Source organism: Callorhinus ursinus, unplaced genomic scaffold, assembly GCF_003265705.2.
Source record: "Callorhinus ursinus isolate GAN/ISIS: 27379988/994484 unplaced genomic scaffold, GSC_fseal_2.0 scaffold7, whole genome shotgun sequence".
Taxonomy (NCBI): Eukaryota; Metazoa; Chordata; class Mammalia; order Carnivora; family Otariidae; genus Callorhinus; species Callorhinus ursinus.
Genome location: NW_027397069.1, coordinates 70546654 through 70558776, shown reverse-complemented (window position 1 = coordinate 70558776; position 12123 = coordinate 70546654). Strand labels below are relative to the sequence as shown.

At 49.1% G+C, this 12123-nt stretch overlaps 1 protein-coding gene across 1 annotated transcript; it reads right to left on the bottom strand.

Moving 5' to 3' along the window:
• Nucleotides 1–1991: 1991 nt before the first annotated feature.
• SHISA2 (shisa family member 2) lies at nt 1992–10397 on the bottom strand. Its single transcript, XM_025875269.2, has 2 exons — nt 9084–10397; nt 1992–5591 (listed from the first exon to the last, which is right to left on the bottom strand). Exons 1-2 carry the CDS (start codon nt 9670–9672, stop codon nt 5038–5040), a joined length of 1143 nt encoding a protein of 380 aa, XP_025731054.2. The 5' UTR covers nt 9673–10397; the 3' UTR covers nt 1992–5037.
• Nucleotides 10398–12123: the final 1726 nt, after the last annotated feature.

Genomic DNA, 12123 nt, shown 5'->3' with positions numbered 1-12123 from the left:
AGATTTTATTTATTTATTTGAGAGAGAGAATAAGAGATAGAGAGCACGAGACGGAAGAGGGTCAGAGAGAGAAGCAGACTCCCTGCCGAGGAGGGAGCCCGATGCAGGACTCGATCCCAGGACTCCAGGATCATGACCTGAGCCAGAGGCAGTCGCTTAACCAACTGAGCCACCCAGGCGCCCTTAAGCATTAATTTTAAATTTCTTATATCTTGATTTGAGTCTGGTTCCTTCAATTTGGGGAATAAATGTTGAAGGCATTCTGAAGATGTCACTGTGAAAAGCACAAGGATGCTCACCGCCAACTCCCTCCGTAAAACTGTAATGTTCTCTCAAAGTCATGCTGTCATGGTGCCCTGGCGTTATAGTTAACAGTCAAAAATACTGAACTTCTTGGGCAGGAGTCACTCTTTCTCTAGGATTTTATTCTCCCATTTCTCACTGATAAAGGATTCTATCCGGAAGAACAGAGGGCAAGGAAAAGCAAATGCAAATCATGCGCTAAACAATGTTTACCTAACGTTATCTTTAATTTTCAGGGAAAGAGTTAACAATTTCTAACTCTTTGTCCTCTCTCCCCACTCAACCCTTTCAAGGCACTTGAAGCCCAGTAACATTCATGTTTTCAATTAAGAGAAAAATTTCAGAAGGCAAAGAAATTTTCTATATAAGTATTTTGGAATGAATAGCCTGAATGAAAAGAGCTGATCTCCGGCTCTTAAAAAAAACAGAGAGAAAGGGCGAGGGGTAACAGGGTGGAAATGTCCTCAAGGCTCTAGCATCTAAGAAAAAGAAAAGTAGGATTAAGGTTGAGTGGTGAGGAATGGTGTTCTCATTTGTATGCATGATTTATTCTTCCTGCAATATTTAGTCTGCTCCTTTTAAAAATGAAAGGAGCTTTAAAAGTTGAACGCAAAGGGTGTGCCTTCCCCAGTGGCCAGGTCCAGACTCACTGCCGGGCTCCTGGGCCCTTCCCTAGGCAGGCCCCGGGGAGCCCGCACACCAGGGTTGTTAAAGCCACTGTCCTCCTGCCTGCCTTGAGCTTTCTCCATTCAAGATCGTACAGCCTGCTCGGATGCTTTGATTTGTCTCCTGCTCAAGAAGCAAGGGAAAGAAGCGGGATGGGGAAGGGATCACAGGTTTTAAAATCCTAGAAAGTTCCCTTAGCCGTTACCGCTGATCCATTACTTACTTAGCAGGAACTCAGCAGGTCAAGGAGGGCGGGCAGGTTCCTGGGCCACTCCTTGTCCATCCTAATGACCAACAGAGTTAGATTTCTCTGTCTGCTCATAATAACCCCTCTCCCCAAATTCCGCCAAGTTCCACCAAGCTCCGCCAAGCACATAGCTCAAACAGAGGTCTGCAGTGGACAGTGTAGGAAAATACACATTACACATTTTAACGGGGCAGTTCTGACTGAGGGAGCCCAGGCTAAGTTAGTGAGAAGTCCGCCGAAATCCCTTAAACAGAAACAAACGTATTCCTTTTAAGCATTTGAAAAGCTGAAGCAATGGAAAGCCAGCATGCAGCTCATTCATTTAAATGGCTTTTAAATGAGTCACTGAGGGTCTGCGTGGTAGCGAGACAGAATGTGAATTTGCAGAAAGCCTCTGATGCAGATAGGGAGTAGTGTGAGTGCTGTTACCAGGCAGGGGCCAAACCCTTCCCTGTCCCAATTGTGAGCACCTCTGAAACTTTTCTCCTCTGTGTCCAGTCCATTTGCAGACATCTGCCCTAACTTTCCTCGCCAACTTAGTTCTGATGGTCATGGTTTCTTCAGAAAATACTTCTGAAGGCAACTGAAATCCGAATATGTATCCAAACAAGGAGAAAAGATCAGCCATAAAATTCACGAAATAAAACCATGCAGTCTGAGAAAAACGAGCTCAAGGTAAATTTAATATAGGAAATATTAGTCAAGCATCTAGGAACATAATCAAAAATGGAATGCTAGCCTGAAACCAGGAGTATTGCAGAGTAAATATGCCAGACCCACGCGTGTTTGTCTTAATGGTCTTCTTGCCACTTTGGATGTTGGTATTATTGTGTAATTAATTGTAACTTTTCCAGCCACAGCAGAAATGAAAGGAGATGCTTTGCTTCCCCGGGGCCCTTAAATGGACAGAAAGAGCTGGTTAATTTCTTCTTCCTTACAATCAGAGGGTCTTTCTGTCCCACACAGAGGGATTCAGAAATCCCCAGAACCATCATGAACCAAAGATTTAGATACAGAAGAAAATGTACAGCAGCAAACTATTTTCCTATCTGTAACTTTTTTTTTTTTTTCTAGCAGACTTTAAAATTTTCCTACTGGGTGCATACTACACCATACAGATTCTGATTTCGCTATAGTAAGGAAGATACCCTTAAACCAGCTGTCTGACCTTTTACTTTGACAGCTCAACTTCTCGAGTTTTTACCAAAACTAAAAAGGTCTGAGGGTACTTCCAGTGATGTTATTTATACTTTTGGAAAGACCAGGTAGCACTAAAGTGAAGAACTCATTTATTAAAGTGCACTTTTGCTTTAATCGTGATATTTAATACCACATAGAAAAGAAGGAAAAGTTAGTCTTAGAGAAACAAGCACTCCCCATCCCTCCATGTTTAAGAAAAGGCTGTGAAAAATGTCACAGAGGGACTCCTGCATCAGGTAAGGATGGACTAGATTAGGGATGGGTGAGCTAAGACCAATGGGCAAATCTGGCCCACTGCCTGGTTTTTATGGCCCAAGAGTTCAGAATGGTTTTTATATTTTGAAATCGTTGAGAAAAAACTTCAAGTATTTTGTGACATGTGAAAATTGTGTGAAATTCAAACATCAGTGTCCACCAGTAAGGTGTTAGTGGAACACGGCTGTACTCATTTGTAGCCCCTGTGGTGGCTTCTGTGTGACAATGGCAGAGTTGCATAGCTGGTGGAGACCATCTGGCCTGCAAGACCTAAAATATTTACTCTCTGGCTCCTTCCCAGGGGAAAAAAGCCAAAAAAAAGTTTGCCAATCTCTAGGCTGAGTGATCTCTGAGGTCCTTTTCACCTCCACATTTCTAGGAATTTTACTTCTTTAGATAACCCAGGATCCTCCCTCAAAGAGAAGGCATGGAACATGCATTAGCCACATAATACAATAATCCCCAAAGACTGTCTCTTTCATGTTGTCAACACTTCCCATGGAATACGTAAAATAATACTCATTCCTAGAATCAACACATAAACTTCCCAGGTATGGATTACTTTTAAAGGTAGGCTTTTGGTTCTAGAAAGCAATATTTACCATTTTTCGCAATTTTATGACACTAACAGGCTTAATAGACCATCTGCAAAGTTACCGAGTAAAACAAAAATGAAAAAAACCCAACTCCCTTGGAATTCATACCATAAAATATTTATTAATAAGTAAAATGATTTCCCCTGCCTTTGCTATTTAAGAAATCTGAGCATCTTCGTTGATACCACTTGCCAACAATGCTTTTACATCATTCAGTCATGAGAGGGAGGGAGATGATGGGCAGGTGTAGGGAGAGGCAAGGCGACTAGGGTAGACAGACGATAAATGGGTGGGTGGATAAATAAACTGTAGACACAAACGTGTGAAAGACTGCACCTTACAATGTTTAACTGCAAACCTCGGTGTTGTCAGCAGTTGCAAATTTGCTTGCACATACTTAGGCTTACTTCTTTTAAGTAAACAATACAGGCTCACTTGCATTTCATAATTCAGAACATTAGTAATGAATACAGTGCTTGTTGAGGACTAAAAGAGAGAGGAAAACAAAAACTAACCTTGTGGGGGAAGAAAGGCAGTCTCTCTTTGAAAAGCTTTTCTCTTGACTCAACAGTCCTCACTGCCTGAAAAATAAGCCATTTTGATAAGAGGAGTATAAAAAGCCTTATGATTTGCAAAGTAAACTCTATTTGTGGTTTAAATTTCATCCCAAATCTCAGATTATGGCTGAGAAGCTGGATGAAGTATCTTTGTAAAGCATTTCTTCGAATTTTTATAGGAAAACAAGAAAATGTTTTATCAGATCTAGGCCGAAATGCTGACCTTCATTTATAACAGTAATTACCTGCACATGGTACTACACAGACATGGGGATCTGAAAGCCGAACAGAACGAATGCCAAGCCATACTACATGGTAAAATTCAAAGTAACCTGGAGAAGGAGCAGGTGACAGTTTACGATTTCAATATAAAAACATTCCAATTGCTTCTTCTCAGAGGTCACTGTAAAGTCAGCAAATTAGACGATATGATCGAGAAATGAGATGAATGGTTGTATTCCTACACCACCTGCTACTTCCAAGCTTAAAATAATCCCAGAGTTCTGAAATATCATTAGTTAACTATACAATTTCTTTCAGTCTCTTTTTAATGTAGAAAATCACTTTGTAATAAGATCTCTACACAAGGTAAAAAAGCACAAAATAGACCAAAAAAAAAAAAACACAAAAATAGACAAAATATATATACTTTTTTACAATGAAATTAAGATGTGCCTGGGAAACAATGAGATCAAGGACTAATCTCAGGGAGTTCCAACTGGATTTCCTTTCATCATAGTTCTGTTTCTTTACGTCTTCCCCTGAACCTTGGATGCTTATAAAAATCTTCCAGGTCCAAGGGAGGGAACAGGTATTCTGATCTTGCACAGTAAAAAAACAAAAAAGAAACACTAATAAGGATATAATAAAAACCTTTAGTCTACCCGGTTACAAAATTCCCCTGACAGCCATACCTCAAGAGCACTTAAGGCCTCAAGCATTTGTCACACAACCAGGGGCAACAACACAGTCATCTCCAGATGATGCTTTTTTCCCCATCATAAATCGATCATGCAGTGGGATGAAACATATCCAGAAAGGCTAAATCGGGAAGAAATGTTTTCATACACTTGGGGGCCAAAGGAAGCCATCCAAAACAACGGGGCTGTCTGCACCAGCAAGGCGGGCAGACTTCCTCTTAGAGAATCCTTTCCAAGTCCAGAGCTTCCCTGGGCTCCTGGGTCTCGTAAAGGGACCCGGCCAGCGCCCCAGGTTACACAGTCACAGCTGGGTACATCTTCTGCTCGCTGTTAGTGTGAGGGAAGGGGGCCTGGATCTGCCGGTAGCCCGTCTGCAAGCTGTCCAGGAAAGGGGGCACGGGAGTCATAGGCACGGAGTCGTGCTGCACCGTGTACCCCACATATGGGGGGTGCAGGTACTGTCCCTGATGGGGCACAATCTGGGTGGCCTGCTGACAGTTCAGCACAGAGAAATTTGTGGGCATGTTGACATACACGTTGTTCATGGTCCCCTCGGGCAAGCAACAGTTGGTCTGGGACCTTGTTGGGGGCGCCCGGGCCCCTGAGTTGGCGCTGGAGCTGGAGCTGGCTGCTGTGCTGGACTGGCGGGAGGATGACCCTCGCGAAGTGCTGGCGCTGGGGATCATGGGGATGGTCTCCATCAAGCGGTTCCCTCCCGGGGCGCGGCTCTGCTGGGGCTCCTGCTTGGGCCGGAGACATCTGCAGCAACAAGCGGCCACGAGCGACCCCAAAATGATGAAGGCGACAAAGACGGACCCAACGATGAGGAATGGCACGTAAATGGGGACTAAAGGATGAAAACACATCATTAGGATTTACTCTCAGAATGCGGTGAAAAATCCGTGCTTGGCAGTGGAGATCCATAAGTGAGCGACGCCCACGCCTGGACTGAAGGACCAATTTCGGGCCTTGCGTTGCTGGACAGGTTTGTGCGCTTATTAGCAGCCCACAGCATGCACCGTCCTTTATCAGGCACTTAGGAAGGGTGCTAGGGCCCTCTAGGCAGGGCGGATCAGCGCCCCCAAAGCAAAACGGTTAACATTCACAGCTAGGCTTGCCAACTGCAACACTGGCTGAGACAAATGTCCGATTTAGCAAAAATATGAATTTAATGTTTTGAGACTTCTAAGATTCCGAACTGCCCGAACTTAAGTCTGCCCTAATGGATAGTTGTAGGATCTGCATAGAAGTGAATTACATGATTTAAGAGTCTTTTTTTTCCCCTGAAAATGATATTCTTTTGCCACTTTTGAACTCTTCTTTTTTTCACAGGCAAATAAATAAAAAATTGAGGGGCGCCTGGGTGGCTCAGTATGTTAAGCGTCTGCCTTCAGCTCAGGTCGTGATCTCAGGGTCCTGGGACTGAGCCCCGCATAGGGCTCTCTGCTCAATTGGGAGTCTGCTTCTCCCTCTCCCTCTGCCCCTCCCGCCCCCAGCTTGTGCGCTCTCTCTCTCCCTCTCAGATAAAATCTTTGAAAAAAAAAAAACCCAAAAATTTAGATCTAGCCATGACCATTTCCAAATCTGTAATATAAGACACAAAGGTCAAAAAAGGGTGAAAAAAAGATAAAAAACCACCTCTACACTGACTTGCTTAGCTGAGGGCTGGACCTCGGGCCCACCCCACACACTGGATGGTGGAGAGATGAAGTGACCTATGAAAAGGGAAGCTATTCCAGGCCGCAGGTCAGCATGAAGCAAGGTATCAAGAAGAACAAATGTTGGGAGCAACCAGACATTTGTTCCAGGAAGAAGAGCAGCCTCCAGTGTTCAAGAAGGCCCCCAGGTGGGCCGAGGGTGGCTGGGGTGTGGCAGTTACACCTGGACTTAACCCTGGGTTCTGTGTGCAGAACTACAGGGAAAGCCTGCAGACCATTAAGCAGTGGGCGTCATCTTTAACAAGTGAGGTATATTCTGAAAAATAACGTGAAAGATGAAAAGAACGACTCTCCTCTAGTTGGTAGTGGTTCCATTTTTACACGATGTTCCTTAAGCTTCTGGAAGCCATGGGGCTGGCACTCTAGGGCTTTCAGGAGCTAGATACACTGGCTGATGGGGACGAAGAATGGGGGGAGAGGAGGCTGCAGAATGCCTCAGAGCCACTTCTGGGGACTTCCACCCCATGTTACCAAGAACGGGTTCTTTGATGTGCTCCTGCCTGTTGCCTTGACTATCTGATTGGAAAATATGTAAGGACAGGAACTAGGGCTCCCCAGTCCTGGCCAAGCCCAGGGCCAGCGCAGTGGTACAGGGCAGCACTTGGGGAAAAAGCCCAGTTCTCCCGCTGAGGGAGACCTTGACCTCACCTCTGAGGTCAAATTTGTGAAAAACCCTTGGACTATCTGCTAGAGCAGTGGCCTTTCTAATTATGCTCCTGTCCACGGCTCTGATATTCCTGATGGCAGGGGTGTTAGACTACAGTGCCACATGGAGACCTGGAAGAATCAGGCCTTGTGAAGTAAAACATACCTTATAGGCATTTCACCAAAGGCTGACATTTGAAGGTTTCCTAAACCTTCACTGCTGAAGAATAAATACTATATTTACATGGTGCCTGTTAGCGGGTAGGAACACTTGTTCCAGAGCCTGCGGTGAGCTCAGCGGGTCTTCAGATGATGGGACTGTTCTAATAACGGGGGAGAGACAACGTACTGGAACAGTGGATGCAGGTGATAAATACTTCATTCTCTAAATTAAGATACCAGCCCTAAATATGTCATTAGGATGTGAACAAGTGTAAAAAAAAAAAAAAATACTCCAAACATTACAGCAGAAACTAGCCGAAAGCAAGATAAGTCCACAGAAGGAGTTTTTGGGAGAAAACTGTTCTTCCAGGTTTTTAATTGGGAAGGTAAATAACCACACAGAAGTAAAGAATGTTGTGCTCCCGTAAACTCTCCCCACTGCCTGATTAGGCACGTGGTCCTTCTTGACTGCAGAAGAGAAGTGAGAGGGAAGAGAATTTTTAGGAAAAAAGATTTAAAGGTAGAGTGAAGAAGGCACCCACGCACATCACACGGCCCCATGAGGATTTGTCCAAAGTCAACCCAACTTTTTAGAGATCACTAATGAGCCCAACTTAGCAGATACATCAAGGAAGCAGTTCCGTCTTTGGCTCATTTCTCAAGGCTTTAGTCCACACACACCCCTGCAGCCACGAGCTTGAGCTTTAAGATGGCACCTCTTCTGGAATTATTACCCTCAGTTGTCCATTCTTCAAGATTCAAGGCAGCGGAACAACAGGAGTAGCTTACTCATAAAACGCCTGCTGGCAAAGGGAACGGCACTGAAGAGAGCTGCCTCTTACCAGGCCCGGGAGACAGTTCTGTAAACACTCAGTGCCAAAGCTCAGGTAGCTTAAGCCCTGGCTCAAGGTGCTGGTAAACAGTCCTCTCCTTAACACAACCAGCTGCAGAAGGAGGAGACAGCCATTCTGTGACATGTTTGCCATTTGACCTCTATTCCCAGCTGGGTGATACACCCCCCCCCCCCCCCCGTACACACATTGGTGTAGACCCTCAAGGGAGGAGGTCTGTGAGGTTTCTGAAGAACGGAGGAAATGGAACCTATCAAATTTGTTCCTGGATTTGGTTATGTTTCCAGCTCTGGCTTTGGCAACTTGAAAAAAATATAATCAAAAAAAAAAAAATCAAAGCCACAAAGAGCAAGCTTGGGCATGGCTCTAATGTCACACCTCCTAAGTCTGACGTGGTCAGGAGAACCGTCCAAAAACCAGAGAGGCCGTGCAGCCAAATGTTCCAGACGATGAGAATGCCTCGGGGTCTGGAAGAGTGCATCACCCACGGGAAGGCCCCGAGGAGATGCCCGCCTTCTGCGGAGCCTTTATGGACGAAAGCACCCCCCGCCAACCCTCTCGCTGGGGTCGCGCCTCATGGCTTCCTGGGGTACCATCAAGACATTCACCCTTACTAGAAGTTAGACCCGCGGAGACAGGAGGTGTGGGAGGGGAAACAGAGGTTCCCTGGCCAGGAGGAATGTGGGACTGTCTGCACCCCACACTGCCTTACATATGTGGTTTTCTTCGGAAAATAAATCCAAGCCAACCCACTCTTTAGGTGACAGATGGGGGAACTGAGGCTCGGGGCAGTGAAGTGGCGCTCCACTTAGCACAAGTTAACAGCTGGGCCAGGGTGCAGACACCACCTCCTGGTCCAAGCCGTTTTCTGAAATTCCAGTGCTCCTGATTCCTCTCCCGTCTCCAGGCTCCCAGGCAAAGCTAACCCTCCTGCCCCGTCGCGCCCGGACCCGCCTGCCCTACCTGCCGAGCCGTCTGGGCCGTCTTTGTCCGCCCGGCCAGGCTCGCCGGCGCCCTGCTGGCGGTCGTTGTCGCAGCCGCCCTGGTCCAGGCGCGCCTCGGCGCTGGAGCAGCAGTAGCGCAGCGCGCAGCTGCCGCAGCAGATGGTGGCGTCGCCGCCGTCGAAGCGCTCGGGGCACTGGAAGCCGATGCGCCAGACGCCCTGCGCGTCCAGCCAGCCGTGGCAGTACTCGCCGCTGGCCCGCGCCCCCGCCGCCAGCAGCGCGGCCAGCAGCAGCTGCAGGAGCGAAGCGGCGTTCCGAGGGGAGGCGGCGGGCGAGCGGCGTCCGCCCCACATGGCACCACCCTGGGCGCGGGCGGCGCGGCTCCAGGGGGCGCAGAGCGGTCTCCGGGAAGTCGGGGTCCCGGCGACCCGGCGACCCGGCTCCCGGTGGTGCGGAGGCCGGGACTTGGACGCCCGAGTGTCCCTTCCGCGGCGCTCTCCAAGCCGGCCTCTGCTCTCTGCCGCGACGTCCAGGAGCTGACGACGCTGGGCTGCCGGGGCAGGGGTCCTAAGCCATCCCTCCCTCGGCCGGGCGGCCCGGTCCCTCATGGGGCTGCCTGGAGAGCGGGCACTCGCTGATGGAACTCTCTGGGCGCAGAGTCAGAGGGGCGCCGGAGCTGCTGGCCCGCAGCCCCTGGAGGCTTCACCCACGACAGGAGCCTCCCTTCGCATCCCCGAGGGGACGCTCACTCCCGCTGCCGACCTGAAGCCAGGTCGCGGCCGCGGAGTTTAAGCCTCGGGGTCCCGCGCACGAGTCGGGGGGCGTCTCCCTTCCTTTATTCCCCTCTCGGGCGGCGAGAAGGGGCCAAGAAGGCGGGCAGCGCGCACAGGGCTCCGGGCATCAAGTGCAGCGGCCGGCCGTGCTCCGCCTCCCCAGCTCCGAACTCGGTCCGCATGGCTCCGGCCGCGCCGCCCGGGCAGCGCTGCCCTCCGCGGGGCTGACAGCCAATCCTCCCAGCGCACGCCGGCGTCCGGGACGCGAGCGACGGTCCGGCGCGCCCCCGCCGCAGCCCCGGGAGCCTGCTTGGTTGGCGGCGGCCGCGGCTGCTGCTGGGCGCGGGTCCAGGCGGGCCGCTCGCCCCGGGCTACCCTGCTCCGCCTCTCCGGCTGCAGCTCGCTCCCACGGGCGCCGGGCAGCGTCCGTCCGGCTCTCCCTCTCGCCTTGGCCGCCGCTTCCCCCGGGAGGGGCGCACCGATGGGAGCCTCCCACGGAAGTTTCAGTCCTCGGGGCTGCGTAAGAAGCCGGGCGCTGCAGCCGCCCGCACACTACCGGCGCCCAGTACCAAGCCAGCTCCGACTGGGCTGGCCCCCGCGCTGCGCGGCGCTCTTATTAGGGGGCCGGCGGCTCCTAGGATGCGCATGCGCGCTGCGCGGGCTTTCCCTCCTCCTCGGGACGCCCGGAGACGCCCGGAGCCGTTCGCTTTCCGACGCCCGTGGGGCAGCGGGCCGCCAGCTGGGATAGGCGCGGGAGAAAACAGAACTCAAACGATCTGGGCCTTGCTAACACAAGAACGGTAGTAATGGTAATAAAAGCGAACTAAGCTGGCTTATGGAAGATCCTCGGCATTCGATTTGATTCTCAAAACTTCCCCAAGGAAGGATTATAATTACTTCCCATTTTACAGACAGTGAAATTGCCACTCAGATTAACTGCCTCTTTCAGCTTCCACCAGCTCGTGCCCTGGCCACGGCTGGTCACAGACCACAAACGAGGATGCTTGTGGAAGGGTTCGCGCGCCAGGGGCTGCGTCTGGTGGGCTGCGGGCTTCTGCCAGGTGGAATGAATGGAGAGACTTCAGGAAAAACCTTATAAATTTGGCCACTGTCTAGATGATGTGTGTCGAATTTTTTCTTTCCATATTTGGCCGTGGCGATTTACTGGGTTTAAGCAGAAAGGTGCCTCCGTTCAACATTTGGCCTTACGGGTGCAGACAGCTGCAGTGAGGAAGCAAACAAGGTTCAGACAGACCCGAGATGCGGCTTTGATGAAGGAGAAATTAATAGCTTCTCCCTTGCGGAAGCTAAAACAACAGGTGCTGATGCTATTAAAGCAGCAGTGATTATTTTTAAAAGAACTAGTGACCCTTCCGACACGGTCTGGAAGTCAGCGGACCTGATATCTCGGCCCAGCCCCATCAAGAAAGAAGTACTGCATTTTGTTGGCCTCAGTTTCTTCTTCCTCTTTTTTTATTTTTTCTTTAATTTTTTTATTGTTATGTTAATCACCATACATTACATCATTGGTTTGTGATGTAGTGGTCCATGATTCATTGTGCATAACACCCAGTGCTCCACGCAGAACATGCCCTCTTTAATACCCATCACCAGGCTAACCCATCCCCCGACCCCCTCTCCTCTATTACCCTCAGTTTGTTTTTCAGAGTCCATCGTCTCTCATGGTTCGTCTCCCCCTCCGATAGCCCCCCCTTCATTCTTCCCCTCCTGCTAGCTTCTTTTTTTTTTTCTTAACATATATTGCATTGTTTCAGAGGTACAGATCTGTGATTCAAGTCTTGCACAATTCACAGCGCTCACCATAGCACATACCCTCCCCAATGTCTATCACCCAGCCACCCCTTCTCTTCCTCTTTAAGGTGGAGTCTGGGATGTGATGACCAGTAAGGTCCCTTCCAAGTCCTTAACTGGAGAACTGTAGAACACAAGGCAATTGCGTTCCCAGCAAAGACACTGCTGTTCAACCAACCACTGAGCACTTGTGTATGCCTGGTAAATGCATAGACTCAGACGTGGTTGATAGTCTTCCACTCAGCCCAACAAAATCAAATCAAAAGAAAAAAACCTATCTTCTTCTCCACCCCCAATGAACACCTCATTCTTTTCACTAAGCCTCTCTCCAAGGATTGCACTTAATTTCATGGCTTTTGGGGGGTTATTTTCAGCTTCATAAAATTATGTATTTTAAATGCATCAGCCACCAACTGTTCTTAACCCAGTATGTTAACAAAATTTCAGTGTCAAATTATTCATTCAACAAACACA